The sequence below is a fragment of the Hippoglossus hippoglossus genome, chromosome 12 (genome assembly GCF_009819705.1).
Source record: "Hippoglossus hippoglossus isolate fHipHip1 chromosome 12, fHipHip1.pri, whole genome shotgun sequence".
NCBI classification, from domain to species: domain Eukaryota; kingdom Metazoa; phylum Chordata; class Actinopteri; order Pleuronectiformes; family Pleuronectidae; genus Hippoglossus; species Hippoglossus hippoglossus.
The window spans coordinates 10402197-10426296 of NC_047162.1; the positions used below are offsets into that span (position 1 = coordinate 10402197).

At 42.4% G+C, this 24100-nt stretch overlaps 1 protein-coding gene across 2 annotated transcripts in view; it reads right to left on the bottom strand.

Annotated features, from left to right (window-relative positions):
- Positions 1–24100, bottom strand: part of pappaa (pregnancy-associated plasma protein A, pappalysin 1a) — an 87173-nt gene that overhangs the window by 43519 nt on the left and 19554 nt on the right. For both annotated transcript variants that reach the window (XM_034602700.1, XM_034602699.1), the window contains exons 7-10: positions 17972–18473; positions 9315–9443; positions 9085–9176; positions 6214–6410 (exon numbers count right to left, since the gene is read on the bottom strand). In XM_034602700.1, coding sequence (XP_034458591.1) covers positions 6214–6410; positions 9085–9176; positions 9315–9443; positions 17972–18473 — 920 coding nt within the window. The remainder of the gene's footprint in view (positions 1–6213; positions 6411–9084; positions 9177–9314; positions 9444–17971; positions 18474–24100) is intronic.

Here is a 24100-nt window from a genome sequence, read left to right on the forward strand (position 1 = left end):
TACAAATCTCAACCTCTCCTCATTTTCTCAATCTGCAGGTAATTTTTTAGATTTTCTTTCTCTGTAATTACACTTCCTGTTTCATTAAGTACAAATAACAGAACTATAGCACTGTCACTGTTACACTGATAGTTGATATATTATTACTGTTGTTGTATGAGGCATGAGAAACATAAAGAGATGAGAAAGATTTTTTTTCATTTTGTAATTTGATAAGTCAAAATGTTGAGAATAAAGTCGAGCTAAATATAAATTTTCGCATATGAAGAATATCGTCAAAATGTTCAGCATGAACTTGACATTACAAGATTTGATTCTAACTTTTAAGAATATATCAAACGAAATGTATAGTCTAGATGAATTGGTCAAATTGCGCTTCAGAATCGATTTTTGTAACGAGGAAATTCTTTGTCTTTTAGTGCAAAAACAGTGTCGAACTTTGAAGAGATTCGGACAAAAAACAGCATCTGTTCGGAAGGAGGTTTAGAGGTGATCACATTTAGAGGTGATCACATTTATGCAAACTGAAATACCAGGTAAAGGACAAATGCAGTTACACCATATATTCCAAGAATGTGATGCTCAGTTGCTCTTCTTAGTGGATTTGATGGACTAGAGAATTATTCTTGAAATACAAAAAAATAAATCTTCCTTTCCTTTGATTAAGCCTTTGGTTACTTTTAGCTTTTCTCAAAATCCTGAAAAAAAAAAACATCCTCCTCTCATTGTTTTTTCCCCTTATTCCTGGCACTAATTGTCTTCCTTACACTGTGGTTTTCTGCTTCTGTAATTTAGTGCTGGGACTCCATGACCCAAAAATGAATGTATGTCATCCTCACAAAGATCTAGCACACATTTACATCCTGCCGGGTGGACCACAGGCTACTAAGCTACTGTGTGCACAGGGCCAGTATGTGTTTATGGCCCTAAACAGGGTTTATTCTTATGTTGCTGGACCCTCCATTAGCAGTGGTTTGAATGTGGGAGCATTCATCAATCCTCCCTGGTTTTCCTCTGATGCATGAAGATTCAAAAGACAAGCAAAAAAAAAAAAAAAAAAGTTCAGCTCTCACACACTAGTGCTGCATATTGAGATTACTATTCACAGTGGTATTATAAAATAGATAAATGATGTGTCTCGGTTTCCCTCCATGCCTCGGTTGTATGTGTTTTAAAATAGAAATACGTACCCCTTGCCCCGAACACACACACACACACACACACACGCACAAAAGTACATAACACTTGAGATTTCGTGCAGATACATGATCTCTCTTTCTCCTCAAGTGCCTTCTTGTGCTGTTATTGCTTTCTTGCATCCGCAAAGATCCCTATCGCTGCTGCCCGCTTTACTCTCCCTCTCTCAGACACACGGTCAGACACACACGCAAAATCAGCGCCGTCTTTAGACATCAAACAAAGCAGATATACACAAAGCCAATACAGGACTTGTTCACTAGATCAGAGGGAAATGATGCACCTTTCCACCTCTCCCCCCCGACACACTCGCACACACTTTAGAATTGTTCTGTATCAGGGAGGCACATCTCCAGTCCAACTCTACCAAAGACCTGTAGAGTTGGAACATGGAAAGGGAGAAGGGAACTTTTAGCAAGATGGAACTATGTGCTGTTGCTTCCTGATAAAACTGATTACTACAAATAGCTCAGAGTCATTTGCATAGCAAGTTTTTCCAAGGGGTTGACAACATGGTAATACAGCAAAGTCTGTTGGAGTAGTTCTTTATCTTACCTCCACTTCTTAAAAAATGTATCTGTGGCTCTTATTTTTATGTAATCTCAGACTTGAGAAATGAGGGAAAGCCTTTTGGGGAGAGTGGTGCCTGTACCTCCAGTAGAGATTCAGAGATTTGGAGAAATTAACTTGTTCTGGTGGTTTGCAGTGGGCCCAACACCTTGCTAAGATAATATTGGTTTTCTTTGGAAATTCCATTTGCACTTATAACCTCATTCAGGTCTTCAGCTTCCCCCTTATTTATCTCTTTGTTGCACGAGCATACACACACCAGCACATAAACAAGCAAGAGAAGGACACAAATGTTACCTATTGCGGAATGAATACTAGTGCTCAACCAGTCACCAATTCTAGCAAAGAACTTTAAAATGTAAATTGATGATCATCTGATCATCTTTGAGATGCTTCTACACTGGAGTCCACCTGCACTAAAGTCAATTGATTGGACATGATTTGAAAAGGCACACACCCGTATATATATAACCTCTCTCAGCTCACAATGCTTACCAGAGCAAAAACCAAGCCATACCTGTTCAGCTCAGAGACAGTATCTGGGGAAGCAGAGAAATTCTGCTACTTCGACGGTTCCCAAGAGCCACTGTGGCCTCAATAATTCTTAAATTGAAGAAGTGTGAAACAACCATGAAACCTCTCAGAGTTGACTGCCCGACCAGCCTCAGAAATAAGGGGAGAAGTGTCGTGGTAACAGACCAAGAACCTGATGGCAGCACACCGCTGTTCTGGAGTTTATAGCTGGATGGACAGACATGAAAGGCTAATTGCAGTATGCGAAAAAGCACATAACTCTCAGACTATGAATCTTTAGTTTGATGAAACCAAGATTTAACTTTCTGGCCTCAAGAATATATCAAGTCTAGTCTGGAGGAACCCAGCCACCATTCATCACCTGCGTGTGAGTGTGGTGGCAGCATCATGCAATGGGGGTGTTTTTTAGTCGCAGGGACACAGAGATTGGTCAAGGTTGTGAGAAGAATAAGAAGTACAAAGACATCTTTAACAAAAACCTGGTCCAAAGTACTCAAGATCTCAGACTGGAATGACGGTTCACCTTCCAACGGGACAATGACCCCCAATCAGACATCCAAGACAATGCAGCAGAGGCTCAGGGAAAACTCTGTGAATGTCGTTGAGGGGCCCAGCCAGAGACCTGACGTGAACCCAATCAAACATCACAGGAGAGACCCGAAAACGTCTGTCCTCTGTTTGATCCACTGGTCTCAATCCAATCTGACAGAGCTTCAGAGGATCTGCGGAGAAGAATGGCAGAAAATCTCAAAATCCAGGTGTGCAGAGCTTGGGTTGTGATACGCAAGAAGACTTGAGGCTCAAAGTGCTGCCAAAGGTGCTGCAACCTCGTACTGAGTAAAGGTTCAGCTTAATTATGGCAATGTGGTATTTCATTTTTTTCAGTCTATTTCTATCCTGTCTTTATGGTTTATAAGGTTGTGACATGAGGGGGAGTGAGTTTAAACGACTTTAGCATAAGGCTCCAATATAAAAACATGTGAAACGGTGAAGGGGTCTGAATATTTTATGAATACACTGTATGTGCCAGCCACCCAACAAGAAATGATGGCGTAACAAGTAACATATTCAGTGTTGTCTCCCTTGAATACAGAAACTAAGCCCCGCAGCCCACCTGCAGGCGCCATCGCTCAGTCCTCGCCATTTTAATATTGATGACAGTCATCTCAGATTTGCCAAGCAATTTACTACCCCAACAGTTTTCTAACTTCCTGTCAAGGGCAATATGTGAGTCTGTGTCAGCAAAGCCGCAGTGCTTTTGGCAGACAACGCTGCTGCGAAAAAATTGCATCAAAATCTCAATAAAGATCATAGATCAAGAGCGTACCATCATAAGTGAGTATGAGATCACAGGCTTCGGCTTCGGATCTCTCGGTTGTTATCACGTCAGATGCCTAAAGGCCTTTCTCATCCCTTTCCATCTATGAATCTTCAAAGTCACGGAGGAACACAAAACCTGCTATGTAAACAACCGCCCACAAACTGACGGAGAAGTCAAGATAGAGAATGAAGTCCAGATGCCGAAGAAATGACTGGTTGCCATCAAGACAAACTGTCAGACAAACTGTCAGAATTTAAATAGCTAATGGCTAGACATCCCTGAAAGCTCCATCGAAGTAGGTAACATCTTGTATAACTTCATATTTTGTTAGTGTTCAGCCACTGTGGTGTTTTATATGTTGTTCTAAAGTGGCCACAGTTAAACTGGATCCATGAACGAAGACAAGTCTGCTGGCCTGGTCTTCATCTCCAGAACCAACCCTCACATCCTTCATCTGTGGTAAGAGCCTCCAGGACAGTCGCCATAGCCACACGCACGCAACTGCACAACTGCTTAGAAGCAACAAACGAGGCTCTCAACTCAGTTCATTTGCAGCCACATTATGTTATCTCTGTGTGTACCATTGTGTGTGCTTTTGTGTCTGAGAGCAAGATATTATTGTGTGTGTGTGTGTGTGTGTGTGTGTGTGTGTGTGTGTGTGTGTGTGTGTGTGTGAGTGTGTGTGTGTGTGTGTGTGTGTGTGTGTGTGTGTGTGTGTGTGTGTGTGAGCTGGAACCTTCTAGGACCTTGAGTTTATGAGATGGTATTTGATGCTGCTGTAGCACGTTACTCTCAGTGATGCACTGATGTTGGTGAGAGAAAGGCATGTGAGGACATTTTTATTGTCCAAACGCACCTACAAGCTTCAGAAATCACAATTTCCTGGATAGGAGACAGAACGTGTGAGAAAGTGACAGGGAATGAAAAGGAGACTGAGAAGCAGACAGAAAGACAGACAATGCTTCTGTGTTTTGTTAACCCGCGTTTGCATATTTTCCACACATGCACTTGTGTGTCCACAGAGTGTACGATCCAGTGGCCTTGTAACGATGTGATCTCATCAGGCTTGACCCTTGAGGAACAGTGTGTTCTCCGCAATAAAAAAGTTTTTTTCTTGAAGGAATAATGTGTCCTTCACAGCAGAATTCCTTTCTTTATGGTTACATGGATGTGTTCCACTGGTGTCTCAAACATCTGCAATGTTGTTGGATCACGTAACCTTTTTTTTGGCTCAAACAGAAGTGGTGCTATAAATATACTGTAAATTTTAAAATGCATTAAACGGTGGTGGTTAATCTCCTCCCTGGCTTTGCCTAAATCTATTGCCAAAGTGTTCTCGAGCAAGGCACCTGAACGCAGCTGTTCGAGAATAACCAGGTCAGTGGCCTTGTAAAATGCATCATCAGCAGAAGGAACGAGCTTTAGTTCCAATATCACACACGGAGAGAGCTCTGTCAGTAAAGTTCCAAGAAAATGTCTCTCTTTTGTAGGGTTAAAATATTTATGATCATAAAATTTAACAATGGATAGTGATGTCACTCCTCACATCAAAGTAAGATAGTGCCGCATATTTTTTTTCAACATTTGGTTTTAATCGCAAATATCCTGAAAGCTGTCAAGAGACTGGACAATAACAAAGTGGTATCATAAATAGTGGCTTTAAAGGAGATAGTATACTTCAACAACATGCCTTAGCTTTGACCGTCCATATCACAGAGAGGGGATTAAATAGGATTCAGCCTAATGCACGGTTTGTCCGAGGCTTTGTGTGTGTGTGTGTGTGTGTTGTGTGCGTGTGCGTGTGCGTGTGTGTGTAAGTCTCACCCTAATGTTTTGGGTAATCAGCCCCTTTCTGCGAGGCGACAGCAACAGATCAATGCATCCACCGGGCTTAGGTGGAATCAATGGCTTCTTCTCTTGTCTTCAATAAGCATTACATTAATGAGAGCAGCACATTTCTGCACCCACCCTGGGAGACATCTAATTAAATGTCTTGCATGGTCTCTGAACTTATTTCACTGGTAAAACCAGCAAAATAAGTTTCTTTGATGTGTCTCGCAATGGCTGAGATTCATTATCCTCATTATGATGTGCAAAATGTTAATGGTGAGAGAGAAAGGGCACCAAATCATCGAAGAAATAGAGAAGAATACACGACTGTATTTGGTTTTATTGTTTCTATCTACGAAACTAAACTTTTGACTTTTCCTGGAGGGGCTGTATTTGAGAATGCAAATGTCTGAGTCAGTTCCTTACATTTCGTGGAACTTTTCCTGCCTGCCCCCTCGTAACATGCCCGGAAAATGTCTAAATTTAACCCCAATACAGCAGTAAAATGTCTGCGACAAGGGCTGACGCCGGTGTCGATGTACTGTAAACAAAAAACACGTGATTTCCGCAGCAAGTCGTGATTGCCCCCATGCGTGTCCTACCAGAACGCCACTCCTCACCCCATTTCCATACATGTTCCTGTAGTTGTGACAGCAACTGACCCGGACAATCTCCTGCTGCTTTCTTCATATGCCAAAAGCAAACCAGGACCCAATTTTATTCGTGCGTTTTATGGAGTTCGTATATGAAAAAGGCCTTACCTTAGTGACAGCAGGGTATCCAGCAGCCACCTCGCCGGAGCAGTAAGGCTTCTCCTCATGGGAAACTTCGACATTGGAGGCCCACTGGTCCATGAAGCCACTGGGGGTGTAGAGGCCACAGTCTCTTACGCCAGTCTCTCGCTCAAAGTCCTCACACACCCCATCACCATCATAGTAGTAGCACTTGCTCGGCTCCTCTGCAGGTGAAAAGAGAAAAGCTTAAAATAAATACCTATCTGTGCTTTTGTGACTTTTTATGTAAAGTCAGGACTGAGTACGGCTAATGTCTGCCGGTCAGATGTTTCACTAACACTCTACTTTTTCATGTCCAGCATGTTTTCGTACAACGCAAAACAAGTAGGTTTTTACGAACCTTTCCTCCTCACCCTCTTCCCTTCCCTAATCCTTTTTTATAGGACATTCATACCCCCTGATCCTTTGGGATACAATTCCTGACCTTATCTCTGTTGTTTTGGAAGGTCAAGCGTGAGAGCAGCAGATAAAAACAAGCGAGGGAGGTACAGGATAGAAGGTGCATGGAAAAGAAAAAAGGAGGATAAATTCTTGGGTTTGTGAGGATCTACAAACAGAGATGAGAGAGTACGTTCGTAGTCGGGAAGAAAGGAGCAGAAAGAGAGAGCGATAAAACAAGTGCGAAAGAGACAAACACAGAGAGGGGGGGCAGACAAAGTCAAGAGGTAAAGAAAGATACAGCAGTAATTTTTCCAGACATCCCACCCGGAGTTAAGGTCTGGAGCTGGAAGCTTATGGACTGGAGGAGAGGGGAGCGGAGCAGGGAGGTTGCCTGGGCCTCATTGCTCTCAGCTCTCAGCTAAAGCAGTGTCAGCCGGTGGGGTTCCAGTTAGGGGGAAAGGCGGCATTCTGTGCCAAGTTGGCCGGGGCCTCCTCCTCGAAATTCCAGCCCTCCCCAGCACGGCCAAAAACTCAAGTCAGTTCTGTGCTCTGGCAATGGTGAAACGAGGGGCTACTGAGGGGGCATACAGAATACGCTCCCGCCACTCACTCAGCGGGAACAGAGGCAAAGAAGGAGAAGGGGAGGCGGCGAGGCCGAGACGGGAGGAAGCTCAAACAGTGGCTCCAGAGAAGCTGCAGGAGTAAAGAGGAGCTCGAGTGTGAGCTGAAGGGAGAAGAGGAGGGAAAGGATGGAAAAGGAGGAAGGCTGTTGCTGAAGCGTTTGAATCTGGACAGGGGATAGAATAAACAGATAACGGAAAAAAGTGGAAAGGTGATTGAGTGCAAGAGCAAAAAACAAAAAAAAAGCACTACGGTTGGAGACAGAACGAGTGATGAGTTGAGCAAAGATGAAAATAGAAAGGGGGGAAAAAAGAGATGACAAAATATCCTATACCTCTTTTGATTGTTTATGTATCTCATAAAAGCACCTTTGCCTACAACCATTTTAAAAATGTTCAAACAGGGCAAAGAAATAAAACGATCCAAAACTATTACTCCAGTGACAGAAGGAAAATGTGAATATGGCTTAAGAAAATCATATTACATTTCCTTTATGCTTTATCTGCACCTGTGTTTACTGTGGCTCGGAGCCCTACAAACATAGCCAGTGGGATTGTAAGGCCAGGTGGGGTCATGTGAAAAGAACTTGTCGAATTCATTAATTCCAGATATAATTCGGCTCAATCGTGTGAATAGCCTATTAAAGCTCATCCAAACTGTAGCACGCTGGCCCTGTTGTATACTTAGTGTCAATTCTCCATCCAGCTCTCTATTTCACTATCCAGCACGCTGACAAGCAGGCCCTCTCTCACAAATACAGACAGATGGACAGAAGGTCCCGTCATTATAGTGTCCGATTTCTGCGCAAAACTACAACTATGTCAGACGGTGTCAGGCACACACACACACACTTACACACACTTACACACACCTCCCTGAGCACTGCAGTTGGTGGAAAAACAGCACAGCCAATGCAGTCATCCAGCAATCTGACAGGGATTAAGTGGCCACTTCACAGAGTCTCACATATGTGTGTGCATGCATGCATGTACTGTACATGCACAAACACACACACGCGCGCACGCACACACAATCACAACAGGGGGTAAAATGATTGTCAGGCAGCAGGAGAACTGGACAGGAAACCATCCATCTATTCATAAAACAAAACAACGGAGGAGATGCCAGCCACTCAACTGTGTAGAGTAAGATCATTCAGCCTTGTAAAAAATAATGATTTCCAGATTTTTTTCTTGTTTTCGTTTTTTAAAATTTTTTTTTAAACACAGGTCAAAGTGATTATGATATCTAATGGAATTCTTATTCTGTTGGCTTTTGAGAAAGGCGAGGGGGACTCGGATGAAAGCTGCCCAGATGTCAGATCTGTTCATTCACAAACTTGTGAGCCTGTGGGTCTCATCAGAAACTGTGCAGATCCATTTCATGAAGGAATGCAGAAAACAGAACCAGTCAAATCCAAAACGCGACAACAAAACCGTGGCACAGACGAAAACAGACCTGAAATGTTATGTAAGAAGCTGTTTGTCAAATCTGAACTTGATAGATGTTGCAGGTATCATGTACATGTCATTTAAAATATCACTTAAGACCAGTAGAATATATATAGAACCTTATTAATAAACACTATTAAACTAAATATGGCATATGTTATCCTACAGTTACCAGTTTCGACATATTTAAGACTGTAGGCTCTCATGTTTTCCTGGACTTTTGAGCGTCCCTAAGTTGTTTTATCCACATCATAGCATTGTTATTTGATTTTATTTGATTTAAATTAACTTTTTCTCAGAGCAGCTCAACAGTTTTCACATCAGCCTTCAACAGTCGACAAGCATTCGACCTGAGGGAAATCATCCTCATCCATATTGGACTTACCAACGCAGTTGAAGAAGGGCTCTTTCTTGCACAGAGTGGAGCAGCCATCCCCATTCATCGAGTTCATGTCATCACATTCCTCTCCTTTGGAACTATAACAGCAGGGAGCAGTACTTAGAAAAACTCACACACACACTGACCAACTGACACTGTAAATATCCAATTAAATACACTATTTTCATGCATTTTAGTACATGTCTAGATCGTGTGTGTGTGAAGATGCTTGTCACCTCTGGATCCGTCCATCTCCGCAGTACGGCGATCCCAGTACATGCACCAAAGGTGGGGAGGGCTCACTCTCACTCCGGCTGGAGATGGTTTGGACTTGGTAGGTGTACGCAACATGGGGCAGCACGTCCCTGCACAGAGGAAAATACAAAATAAGACTAAATTCAAGTATTGTGGAATTACGTGAAGCCTTGAAGAAATGACTGAAAAAGAATCAGCGCTAAAGAATAGATCGCACTCCGAGAAATACACTTGGAGCAAGCCTGTGGAGAAAGGGCGGTTTGTTGTGTTGTAGAAATCTTGTAGTAACTGAACTATATCCAACGCAGATACAAATATCTGTCTCAGTACTCGTCTACGTATCCTGTGCTGACGTCGCTGAGTTTACCCACGTTGGGTCCAGTTTTGTTTCCTTATCATAGCGAATCAAGGAACCATCATGAAAAGACAACGGACAGGAGAAATATTGGGGGGCGGGGGGGGGGGGACTACTCACTTTGCCGGTGTTATGTCGCCATGATGGTTTCTTGAGTCACCATGATAAGGAAGTCTGAAAAAAAAAGTCTGAAAGGAAAAAAAAAAAAAAAACATAAATGAGAAAACCAAAACCATAAAACCCCCCCAAAAAAAATCAAAGCTGTAAATGAGAAACCATAAGCAAAGCAACAAAACAAAACTCAAGGAAAGAAAGCTGTTTACTGAGAAACAACATTGGTGCAAGTGAGGGTGCTGCTATTTTTTATTTTATAGCATGAAAGTTACTTTTTCTCTCTGATCAGGTTTTGCCTTTACATGTATTTATAGAGCTCTGATAGATTCTATCCCTGTTTTAACTAAACTAGGTTTACTTGATCCTGTTATTCACTGATCAAGTGACTGACAGAGCGTCGGCCTTTTTAGACTCATAATCAATAATCCTCTGATGTAATCAAATAAGTATCAAGTATCAAAATGTGTTGCTTGGTTTTATGAATCTCGATCATTTCTTATATTTCCAAACCAAACATGTAAAGGCAAACAAAGAATTTGAAGGTTTAACTATGTATTCATATCTCAGATAATAGATTTTTCCCATCAGCACCCTCATTTGCAACTTGTTGACAGTTTTCTTTCCTTTTTGATTTTTTTTTTCTCCTTTTGCTTATACTTTTGGTTTCCCACTTGACGTTTTGATTGGTCACTTATGGTCATGGTTTCTCGTTCATGGTTCCTTTTTTTTGGCTTTCAGAGTTTTGGGCCCAACATCGTGTGTTTGTGTGTGTGTACTTGTTCTCTTTGTGAGGACCATTTTGAGCCTAAAACCTTCGGGATGAAAATATTTTGGCCAAACGTCCGACTTTCAATGGTCTGTTCAAGGGTTAAGTCTTGCTATTAGGTTTAGGGTTAACATTGGGTTAAATGCTCTGTATTTCTATTGCGCTTTTCTAGTTTTGATGACCATTTAAAACGCTTTACAGTGCAGTTTTTGCCATTTACCCATTCACACACACATTCATACAGCACTTTTTCTACAAGACCCCCTCAGGGATAGGCACATAGTCGTAATAGTTAAGCTTAGGGTATGGGGCTAGGGAATGTGTTTCCAATGAATGTCCTCACTGAAATAGAAGTTTAGAAGTGTGTGTGTGTGTGTGTGTGTGTGTGTGAGTGTGTGTGTGTGTGTGTGTGTGTCGTGTAGAGAACAAGATTATTTCGTTACATTCTAACTTGTGTGTTATGTTTGTGAGACATAAAACTTAAGTCTCTTTTATGTTTTTTGTGGTATATTGTTTTAAATGTACTATTCTGGTTCCAACTCCCGTTTGTTTGACTGAGAGCTGATAACTATGTGAGATTACAAAAGGGAATCCAATTGGCTCCCTTATCTATAATTGACAGGAACACATTATACTGTGTAATATTTTTATGGCTGTAGCCGCGATGTTCTTTTACGATGTTTTCTCAAGCTGGAACAATATTTAACTTTGATAGATCGAGCGCAAAACCCTTAAGAAACAAACAGTTATTGACAACAAAGTCCTTGCAATTCTTTCGCAATTTGAAACACGGGCTGGAATCAAAGAATAGCAGCAAGAACGAATAAATGCACTTTAACGATTCCAAAAATGATCGCAGTCGGCATTATAGAGAAAATGAGCAAGTAAATGAGGGTAAATAGCGGCAATAGGTTCGCCATAGATCATTTCATGTGGACCATCAAGTACCATAGACCTTATTATGGAATGCCCTCTGCAATAAAGGCAGTGACAACCATGCAAGGATACTGTGCTGCTCACATACCAGGGTACATGTGGATTCATGTGCCCGCCACACAAAGCAACTTACACACACACACACACACATGTACACATACAGTACATGCCAGCACACACATACCCACATAATACCGTTGTTGTTCGTACCACACAGGCTGCCAACTATGGCCTTCAAACTTAAACAAGGGTACACAGGCATAAACCACTATTCCAACTGCTGCCATATAATCCCCAGTGTGAGTGCAATGCAGCACCAGCAGCAAACATTGCTCTGGTACCACAATGGTTTCACCCAAGGCCAAAGCTTAAGTCAGCAATCAAACCAAGGAAGTCTTGCAGTGATGTTCAGGGAAGCCATAACCTTTGATGAGCTCGAAGACAAAGCGACCAGTGAAGCATTTTTGGTTGAATACAACAACGAGAAAAAGACATGTTTAAAGAAAGAAGCGGGTATTCTGCATACCCATGTACAAATATATGAGAATAAAAGGTGTACATGTGAGTTTATAAGCTTTTGCATTCATTATCCATGTCAAAGAAAGACACACAAATGGAAGATTAACACCAGAAAAGATAGATTTCTCCAGGACACTGCTGACTGTGGGACATGGCTTTTGTTTTTTTTTCCCCCTCATCTTCATTTCTCCATTTTCTCCTGTGTTTGTCCATCACATTCCCAGCAGACGACAGCGGGCCAAGTTCAAGTTAGCTGTGCCGTCCCAAGTATAAAAACCGATGAACCTAAAGATCGAGTAACAAAATGAATTTCCCCACAGCAAAATTCGTGCCTAGGATGAGATATTTATGTTGGCGTCATTATCATCAACACAAAATGTTTGACCTGACAGACTCTCTTTTATTCTACAGTATGTCCTATTCTGCAATGTGGGCCTGCGCTGGTGCAACTCCAGGTTACACTCAAACATGCCCCCTCTAATTGAATTAGTTTAGCCCCTGGAAAAGTCAAGCTGTGGGAGACTTTATCTTTGAGGAGAGCAAACACACACAATGGACGGAAAGAAGAGAGAAACGGATACTGCTTTGCAGCAAGGAAGTACGAGAATTTGCTTTTAGTGGATAATGAGAATTTCTGGCTATGATGCTTCAGGTAATCCAATGCACGGAAAAGTAATTGCACAGAATGATCAGGCCACACTGAGAGACATGGTCATGCAAGAACAAGCAAGAAGAAAGAGACAAGTGGCTAGATCCGAGTGATTAGGAGATAAGGGGATGTAGAGAACTGGAAAAATACATAGAGAGAAAAAAACCAAACGAGGAACAGATGAGAAAATGCATGGCTAAATGGTGATTTCCAAAATATGGTAAAGAGAAGTTGTAGATATATCTATAGGGGCTTCTGTGGAAAGTATGATGAGGTAACAGTGATTTGTTCCTCAAAATGCTGAGGTTTGTTCCATGCATCTTCCACAGGTATCCTGCAATTATAGTGAGAATGAAGATAGTGCTCCCCAGTTGATTCATCTGACGGGAAGTTGCTTCAGCAAGTTAGACACCAAAGACACCTAAATGTCTCGTAAGATTTACCAGAAAAGCGATGTCTTGTTGTCCCATAAGAATAATGACAGCCCTCTTTCAGCACCAAAGGTGGAAGTAGCATGATGTTGGTGTCCTGCCACAGAAAGTCTTCGGGAGGAAGTCGAGGTGGATGACTGAGCGCACAACCACGATCTCCCAGACCACAGGCTGCGGTTTGCGTCCACAGTCAACGCTGATTTTCTTTTGGAAGTCTACCCGGGGGCTCAGAACTGCAAACCAGTCAGTAGTGCCAACAGCAGCCTATACTGCAAACGTTTTATTTAACCGGACCCAACACCTTTCTCTAGAACGAAGCTGTTAAAGCTTTATGTAATTTTTCTCTCCATTTCAGGGTCATTCTTTTAGTTAAAAGCAACAATTGCTGAACCCTACCTGTTTGGTCCAACAGCACGGCAACCCTCGTCAACCCTGTCTCATTCATACAAACCTAAAATGTTTTCCTAATTATGTTGTGGTGGCAGCATAATTGCTGCCTTGGTTACATTCAGAGGAAACTTTTTTTTTCTTGTATGTTTTTTTGTTAGTTGTATAAAGTGCAACATTTATGATCGGCGAGTAGTGAGGGTCACAGCGGGCACAGCTGTCTCTGCTGCCAGACAGCGGGATTCACATCCATGGCCCTGACTGTGGTTGGGTTTGGGCAACAAAAGCACTTTGGTTAAGCTTAAGGAAAGATTATGGTTTTGTTTGAATGTAAATAAACATGTTGTGTTGTGAAGACACTGTGAACTCATTTTGTATTAAACCAGACCACAGTCTTTCCCATGCGCTTAACCAACACAGAGCAAACACAAAGGTAGGCATTCCTCCATCAAACGTTGCTTAACAACTACAAGATGATTAGATTATGGAAGAGGGTTGGGGTTAAGCCTAAACCCCTAACCCTAACCCTGACAGCTCTGCTGCTACCTGGGTGTCATAATGGACCTTTGGTTCTATAGGGTCAACAGTGCTACTTCTCATAGCGTGATAACAACTGTTTAAATGTGGCTTTCAACCTGGTCCCAATTAGGTGCATGCTTGATTTCTCCTGACCTCACTGCTAACAGCCATGCTGCGTTCGGCTGCTGTTGGCAGCGGGGAAGAATGAAAGAGCGAGAGAATGAAAAAGTGGTGCAGAAGTATTGCAGGAATTCTCTGTCCCTTAGGACTGGGTTTGCTGGATATACAGTGTAAGAACAACGTTTTGAATGGCAGGGACATTAATGTACAGAATATTTGCGAAAAATAATTGATAACCTGCATCTTCTTTCCGTCTCATTTGATGTGGTACAAACTTTTGATGTGGTACAATGGTTTGAGACACAAGTGTATGTGATGGATACGATCCAGTGATACACATGACTTGTGCCAGACACCCAGAATTCATAAAACCACACTTTCATCTGTGACTGATTTTATAAGCTATACAACTGTTCTGATATGGAACTCCTACCAGTCACAGACAAGGTGTCACGTGATAATATTTCATAATTGGTGCATCTTTGTGGAATCAGACATTCTACTCAAGACCCCTGTAGGAATCAAGGTTTCATCTTGGCTCGCGCTCAAAGCCAGCCACAAGGCACCGTAATATGCCTTTCAAAGGTGTTTTGATAGTACCAGGTGATTACACATGGAAACATGTGCGAAAGTATGTGCTACTGAGACCAAGAAGAGCGTTACTGTGCGTCGGTGCTCATCTGTGTGTGTGTGTGTGTTCCTGCCTTCACTCGTGTGTGCACTAGGCTTATGTGTGAGCATGCATATGGATGTGTTTCCGTTCTGTAGCTGCTTGTTGTTCTTGGCTGAGCAATCCCAGATGAGAAAAGCAGATAAATTTCAGAAAGTTGGGGAAAACTCTTAGATTGAGCCTGCAAGAACAACAAACAGTGCAATGCTCCTTTTGTCAGGGAGGCAGCTGACAAGCATTTGAGGTTTCGCTGCTATCGGTTTTACACCTACAAAATAGAAGTTTAGATCTACAAGCAAGTGCATTTAAAGAAGGCTATATGAAGGCCTCTATGTTATGTTACGTTACATAAATATATAAAACATCCATTCTGTCGGGATGTCATGAATATGGTTCAAATTGGGAGGATTACACAGGACTCATTTCATATAAAGAAGCAGAGGTGTATGATGCCAGGGACAAGTTGGCCTGAAGAAAAAAGAAATTACCGAAAAGAAGTTAAATCAGTAGCCGATGAGAGGAAATTAAACTTTATGGGGAAATAAAAAGGGATGCCAAAACCTCAATACTTAATTTAAAATGTAGATTTTTTAATGGCACTTAAAGTTAAACTACTAATATCATATTTAGAATTAATACGGTTTAATACTATTGACATTGCCAATGACCCTGCATTGTAACAGCAAAGCATTAAACCAAGGTTAGCTCAAATAACTACTTTGTACGATGTAACCTACAACTACATTGAGAGGCTAGAATTTATTGTTATTATTATTACATAGTTGTTTTGTTCAGTTAGCCTGAAAGACACACATTTTTAGGGTTAGGGTTAGTGTGAAGTGTGAAACATAAAAAATATATAAATAAGCAAAACTTGTACCTTATTTTGAAAAGTATGTTAAGTTTGACTGTGTTCTCAAGCAGCAGCAGACTTGTCAATGGAGAAGCTGAGGGGATCGATGGAGGGTATAATGAGGAAGAACCAGCGCAGAGTCCAATAACAGAGGGGGTGTGGGGTAGTATTGATGCTGGGGGAGCTGCCCTCTTTCTGTGTTGGCTGAGATGTCTTTTCAGGTCAGCCCTGAGATAGCCTTTGACTGAATGACAGCTCTGAAACCCACCCCAGGAAGAGGATTAGCCCATGGGCTCGGGTGCCTCAGCGGGAGGGGATCAAACTACCCCAACCTTCCAACCTTCTCCCTTCATACTTTCTCAACCCCTTAATGTTCTCCACCTCACCTATTGCCCCTCGACCCTCGCAATGATTTACCCCCAACTAGTCCAACCTTCCACCCCAGCGTCTCCTCTTCACATCACCCTTTTTACTCCCTGCCATAATTTACTCTGTCACCCTGACCTCCCAGCCCTGAGCCATTCCAAACAAACCACCATCCATGGATGGAGCCAAGATGTCAGCTGTTCATCTTGACTTGGCATGCCCCTGTTTAGGTGAAGGCCAGTGGCCTGACAGTGGGAGGTCATTTACCCCCCTCATCGACACCTTCATCGTTCTATTCAGCCCAATGGGAACAGGCTGCAAGAAGAAGCATCATACTGTGTGGTCAACAAAAGCACTTCAGCAGCTGGACCTCCACCATCAAACAAAGCACTTAACATTGGATTTGTGGCATGCCAAAACATCTGGGTGAACTTTGCTCTTCATTTCACCATGTCAAAGGCTATGTTTGTTTGTGAGACAGTGGGTGTGATGAAGCATTATCTTAGCCTGAGGCTATAATGCCTCATCAAAGTCACATCAAAGAATATAACATCTAGCACATGTCTGACTCTTCGTTCTTCAAATCTTCAAATCATGACATCCATTTTCCCTTATTTCTGACAAAGACAGAGAGAAATCAACGGGCAGATCAACCAATAATGGAAATAATCATTAGCTTGCTATGATATACAAACAGAGCCCAAAGCTAACTCAATATATAGCCAGTATCCAAGCATTGATCAATAATCAAGAGTAACTGAAAACACAAAAAGTGCACACAATCTCATTAATGTTCTATCTCAGTTTTATGGTTTAACTTCTTCCTTCAACTTTTGAAACTGCACAATTTAATGTTTTTTCTCTCCCAAAACTGTTGTAAATGAAAAATACTGCTATATATGTTTTTGTACACTTATTCTTTATTTGAATCCGTTAAAGAGTTGATGGCTGGAACACACATCCTTGCTATAAAACTCCTCTGACCATCCAACAGAGACAAGATCCCATATGCTCTCACAACAGAAAATAGGCAGCCAGTGCCACTGACCACCACCACTGGAATGCAACCACAGCTAGTGAAATATACCACAGCAGTAAAACTACCTACAGTACATCAGTAATCACTGAAGTGTGCCAAAACCCCCAAATAAATACATCTCCACTGCAGACAGCTTTCCACAGACACTGTCATTCAACCAAGAAGTTGTGTACAGACACTTTATGGAACTTAAGTATCATCACTCCATCTTGCATAACATGCATACTCACCCTTTCGCCTCTTATCAAGCACTTTCCTTCTCATGTGAACCTCGCTGACAGCACGATAGTGAGATGGCATAACACGCAGCAGTGCCATGTATAGCACAATCTTTATCGAGTCAGCACATTCCATGAAAGCAAAGCACTAAACTCTCACCACAGTGTGCAGATAATACCTTCAACAAGCCATCTGTTTGCCCTTGCTTCATGGAACATGGGAAAAAACAAATGTGAGCAACGATTGACCTGTGACATAGGAAACAAATGTTGGGCAGCAGATTTGAAACTGCAGAAGCAGTGGAGGCCTGCGAGTGCTCCTAGGGGTATTGAAAAGGATATCTGATATTACAAAAACATATTTTTGTGGATAGTTTCCACGGATAAATAAACACCTACTAACTGGTGTGTCTAAAACCCCTAATTACATCACACGAAAGCAGGAAGCTAAGAGGTAACCGCTCAGCAATTTTAGATGACTAAAATAAACTGGGTAAAAACTATTGTTTCAAGCCAAAGCATGTCCGAACCATTGCATTGGCCTCCTTTCTATGCTGGGGGGGCGAATGTTCAGAAAAATTGACAAAGAACAGACTTACAGTTGACAGAAATATCGGGAAGAACTTGGTGAGTTGTATGCATGCTGCTGACACCGTCAGTAAGTCATGACTGACGTTCACCTACCGCATCACTCACCTGTCTGTAAATCGGCGGGTAGGTTCATTCAGCATCAGACCATGTGGTGCGTGGGTGAAGGACGGCTGGCGCAGCAGGCGGTAGCGCAGCGGTTGGCAATGTCTACAAAGTATGCAGTTTGGCTTGGATGCCAAGAGGGTGGCATCAATCTCTAGATGCTGCTCCATGGTGAAAAACTGTACCCCATACACCTCTTCCTCGATGTCCAGCTTCAACGTCAGCGGGGAGTCGCAGAAGACGTTGCTGGGGCCCAATGAAATGTTGTTCCCGCTGACGGTCAACAGCAAGGTGTTGTGGATGGCTGGCAGTGCCGTTTCATCAGGGCTGAAGAAGGTGACCCACACGGTGAGAGAGTCTGGCACCAGCGGGTAAGGGAACTCCAGCTGAAGCATGCAGCCCTGGAGAGGGCACTCTGACAGGCCGACGACGCCTTGCTCGATCCCTGCATTGGGGCTCCAGGTGCGCACACTTGGCTCACAAGCCTGCTCCACATCTGGAGGGCCTGTGGGATATAATCACAAAAGGATACACAGTGTCACACACACACAACGTGCAATCACAACAAAGACACTTCAAACAAGAATGGCACTCAGTAGAGTCACATGGCCCAGCAGTCTCCTTCAGGTCAATCAAGCTGCATCAAATTTCACACTCTCATAGATACCAGTTAGAGGAATCTGCCTGATTTAAAAAAAAATCAAGATCCATGAATAATTCCCTGGGAGAATAGTGAAAATCTTGAAAAAGCCGATCATGCAATATCAAAGAAAGTGAAAAGTAATTGCTGGATCTGCCTCCTGATCCAGATCTGCATCAAAATTTAAGGGTTCCACCAAGTTTCTGCATAATTTTGCTTACAAACAAACAAACAAACAAACAGACCAGGGTGTTAGCGTCACCTCCTTGGCGATACAACAGCACGACACGAAATAGAAATCAGACACAATATGGAGAGTCAGCAGTCTAATTTCCTACACATACAGGAACGAATGTTAAATTACATAAAGACATAGTTAATGATGAATACAAGCGATGCAGAAAAGTCCTGTTTTTATGAGTGCTGACAGGAGGAATTTGCATCGATGGTCATTTTAATGCATCTACATTTCTTGCGGCATTAAGGTAGAGGTGAAACTGAGAGTTCATTGTGAGTCCATGTGCAGAGGAAAGGCAGAGCTGAGGTGTGTACCTTCTGAGAGGGGCCCAGCGCAGGGTTCTCACTTCAGCCAGTCATTACAACCTCTAACAGTCACACTCCAGCCATATTTGGAGTCCACACACAGCTAACTCGCATTATCCCAAGTGACGTACACTAACATTCATCAAGCACTTTTAGAAGCCAGCGAGAGGCAGACACTATGTTCTCCCTCAATTTCCTTTTGTGCATTTCCAAGCTGGCAACCAACGAAGCCATTTGCTAACCTCATTTCTGGGCACCATGCAAAATTCCAGTGTTTAATCAAGTGAGGACTGAATATGGTTTCCAAGCCACATTATCTCAACACATTTATTATTGTACTGTAAGTGTGTGTGTGGCCAGAGTGGAGGTGAAATAAAGAAAAAGAGAGAAAAAAGGGGGCAGAGAGAACGACGGGGAGAGGGGAGGCTGGGAGAGAATGAACCGAGATACTCCAAGAGCTTGGCTTTTTTTTTTCTTGCTCAGCTCATGTAGTGCTGGCTTTACGGGTACGTTTTCATTGAGTTTGCAAGGAAAAGCTGCCGTAGCCACTGAAAATATTTTGTAATGTCAGCTGTTATGATGGGCCCATACTCCTGCTCTGGCGCTGTTGCCGATGCGGTCGGAGATTTAAGAGGAGACAGAATAGGGGTGTCATCCACTGTGTAACCTGAGGCAAAGTGAATTTATCTGAAACCTGCAAAGATGTAGCGACGGCTGGCAAGACACAATGTGTGAAAACAAGAACGACAATGTAATGATCTGGTTAACAGGTAATCGAGATTCACTGTGACAAAATATTCCACATACTAAATTTCACAGACCTCCAACAATTTTATATCAGCTACTAACTACTGCACAAAAAGCTCTGAGGTTTTTGACCTATAATCCCCTTACAGAGGGGGGGGGGGGCTCTGGGTGACTGAACCATCCAGACCTGAGCTTTCAATACGAGCCATTCATTCTCTGTTTATTATAAGATGATCCCATTTGCCTGTCGACAAAAACAACCATTATAGGAGAAGCGAGCGAAATAAAATAAGCCGAACTGCAGTCTAATCGGTGCTGAGTTCAACACGAGCCGGTGTGTCTGTGTTCTCTAACCTCTTCGGTATCAGGTCCATATCAGAGCCCTGGTAGAGGTCTGGCCAAATGAGATAAGGTTACAATTCATTGTAATTTTGGGGATGAGCAAATGATTACAACTGAACTATGGAATATCAGGCGTGGACCTCAATGTGTGTTGCGTGTAATAGACAATATATGGAGAAAAATAAATCTGATTCAATTGCAAATAAAGACGTTTCTCCTATTCGAGATTCTAAAGATTCTTGGAATAATCACAGAGCGGATGATAGTGGCTGTGTTTAGTTTAGTGTCACATTACCAGGTCATCTTAACAGGGGTTGAATTGGTGCACCACCCAGCTCTGCTTCTGGTGTCAGGGGATGTAAATGAAGCTTTAAATAAAATGAAGAGAATCAATAAAAGCGAACTAACCATCAATGGAAGAGAATATAAGCAATTTGTGTTAAAGTTAGTGACTTTCAACTCCTTCCGTTTTGAAGACGTCCAGAAAAACTGCCTTCTGTCAAAAACGATTCCAGGGCATGTGTTTGTGTTGTAGACGAGCGAGACAACGAAATGCAATATAGGGAAATGTCCAGTTTCATGTTGTAGCTACATGAGTTTAAAAGGTTTAGCAGATTCCACAACAGTTCATAGCGATTTACAATAGTATAATAAGCAGCATATTTCTAGATGATGTGGCAAAAGTAGAGCGAGACTTCGTTAATCAGCAACTGCAATAACACTTATTCCTTTTAATGCAAAAGTGGAGCAAAAGACACTGATCTGCTCTGAAGTCAGCGATCCAAGTTTGACACGGATTACGGAAATCAGACGAAAAATGAGGAGTTGCAGACGCCTGTCCCTTATCCAATAATAATCTTCCATATTAGGTGGATGGATAAACACACAGGGACGTGTCCAGGCATGCACGGCTGATGCTTTCTAGGAAGTCTCTGGCTTTCTCTCTCACCGTTGGTGAGTCACTGTCAAACACTGTTACACACTTCCTCGCTCAGAAGGCCGACGTCTACCCCCATCCAGCCCCCTTTTTGCCCTGGCACGCACGCACGCACGCACGCACGCGCGCGCGCACACACACACACACACACACACACACACACACACACACACACACACACACACACACACACACACACACACACACACACACACACACACACACACACACACACACACACACACACACACAGGGAGGCACTTCACAGATCCACTTCATGAAGGCAACAGACACTATGCAGCTTGGGAATCGTTGTCACATCGCGTTGCGTTCGCGGCACGTCAGAGGTTAATCTGTCGTATCATTTGTGTTTCACTTTAGACGTACGGACCAGATGACACAGGTGCTACACATGTATACATCCCCACAGAGTTGTTTAATGAAGGAGCGAACATGATGCCATTATGAACAGGTGAAGGGAGCCAAGGAAAATCATGAGCGGCAAAACAGATTATGTTTATTTGAGTAAACCTACGTTTACCAGACGATGGCAATAATAAATCAATAATCAAGTCCACAGTATTTGACTTGGCGGGTAATGTTACCGCCTAGCGAGGGTAGAAGGGAGCAGATTTTGTGAAGGGAGTTTTGTGCCTTTTTTCTCTGTGCGTTGTAAAGTTAAATGTTCATGAGGGGTGTAAATGTTATAGTTAAATAAATATTCACTCAGCTAAAGCAGACATTAGGTCATTTTGTCAAACAGGGTCCGTGCACTTTGCTTGAACTTGGCAGGAAAGACGATAAAACTCTCTTTTCCGCGTTTCGGGGTAGTTTCAGAAAAAAACCAGTTGCGGGATACAACAATCTGACACAGTATATTAAACATAGGGATCCCATCAATGTGTCAGGAACGGCCACATATCCCATTACTTTCTCATGTTCTTAATCATTTCATTAATGAATGTTTTTTTCCCTAATGGATTATGATTTTCCTTGTTCCTATCCCATAAAACCAGCGTATATTTATTTCGAGAAGGATTCTAATAATGTCTTGGACCTGTGCTTGTTCAAACACACAGATGTTTGTTGTTAAGACTTATTGAGTAAATCCATACATATTTACCCACTGGAAAACAGTTTGTGCATTCCGTACGTTGCAAATGTACATTGAGGGCGTTATTTTGTAAGTGCACCTCCATGTGCACTCACAAAATAACAGGGATATGTATCCATGTAGCGCTACACACACACACAGACACACACACACACAGTCCCACACACATCTGCTAGTGAGCATATACATCCTGGACCTTTCACTTCCATTCACGCACACTGCTGTTTTCAATCAACTCAGGATCCTCCCTTGTGAATGTCACTAACTACATGCAGTTCTCTTAACTATCTTGGGTGGTTTCCACCCCTCCCAACCTTTCTTACCCCCTCTCCCTGAATCCATATCCATGTGTGTTTTTGCCCTTTTTCTCATTCTTGCCCCCTCCCCCCTTGCCATATTTCTCCAGGGCATACAGTAGTAAAGATTTATGAGAAGTACTTTGGCTCTCTCCGACCACGGCAGTGTTTCCCAGTCAAGTAGTGTGAGGACACAACCGGCAAGTCCTTCAGTAACAGGTGCCATACATATGCATGGATGTTGATGTAGACACACATGCACGGTCACACAAATGCTTTTTTTTTTTTCTCCACAATATAAGGATGTTATTCCAATAGTTAATACGCCAATACTTCAGTTTACAAAATCCTCGGGGCAGACGTTTGCCAGAATGTCTTTTGGAAATTAGAAACTGTGAGACACATATGCACAATCACAGCAGGAACCGGCAGCTGTGGTATCCAGTGAGAAGCTGGCCCAGGCAGAGTTAACAGGGAACGGGGAGCAGCCACAAACAGGGACCCCTTCCAAGAGGGAAAATAGAGTACAGTTTACACACACAGCGTGTTAGACAAGCCCAGACTTGCCTTTGGTACACACACACGCGCACGCACACACACACACACTGTGAGGACAAGGTTGAGTGCTTTCAGAATCTATAGAGCGTCCACACACGCACACGCACACGCACACGCACACGCACACGCACACACACAGGGAGAAAAACACTCAGACTCGAAGCGACAGAACCAGAGACAGAGACAAATTCGACTCTTTGGCAAAGTGATATTTCATTGTTATTATTAATGCTGTTGAGTCATATCTAATTTACTGTTACTGGGTTTTTGGTGTTTTTACCCATTTGTTTTGACATTTAGTTTCATGGTAACAGACAAAATAGATTAACATAATAAGGAGGTATCTGGATTTTTATCAACTTATTATCACACTCGTCAGCGGAAAGATGGTGGTTTTACCAAAAGTGCACTATTTTTAAGTTTGATTGAAAGGGTGCCTGTCCAAACTAAAAATATATATCTTTGATTATCAGCTGAGTCAGATTAAACATTTTTTTTGTTTATTGTTATGTGATTATGTGATCATTGATGATTTAATACATATATAGTTGAAGTACTAGTAATATTTGTTGACTTAGTTTACACAGGTATTTCATGTAAAATGTGTCTTGCTTGTTATTGCAGGAATTATCGTTATAATTTCCCTCGTATAAACACTCGTTATTAAATAAAGCTTTGAATGGTTCACAGAGCAGAAAGTACAGATGCAGATGTACGATTCCACATAATATCTAAAACAAATACATGGTTAAATAGACGTCAGGGTACCACACCAATACGACATTCCCACACAAATAAGAGATTGCTCTATAAAAATGAGTTTGGTTGCTGCCTGAAGCAGCTGACAGATTTAGTTGATCTGATATATGGAGGAAGATGGTTCCAGAGCCTAAGGGCCAAAACAATGAAAGGCCTGTCAGCTTTTGAGATTTAAACGTGGGATAATGTGTGGATA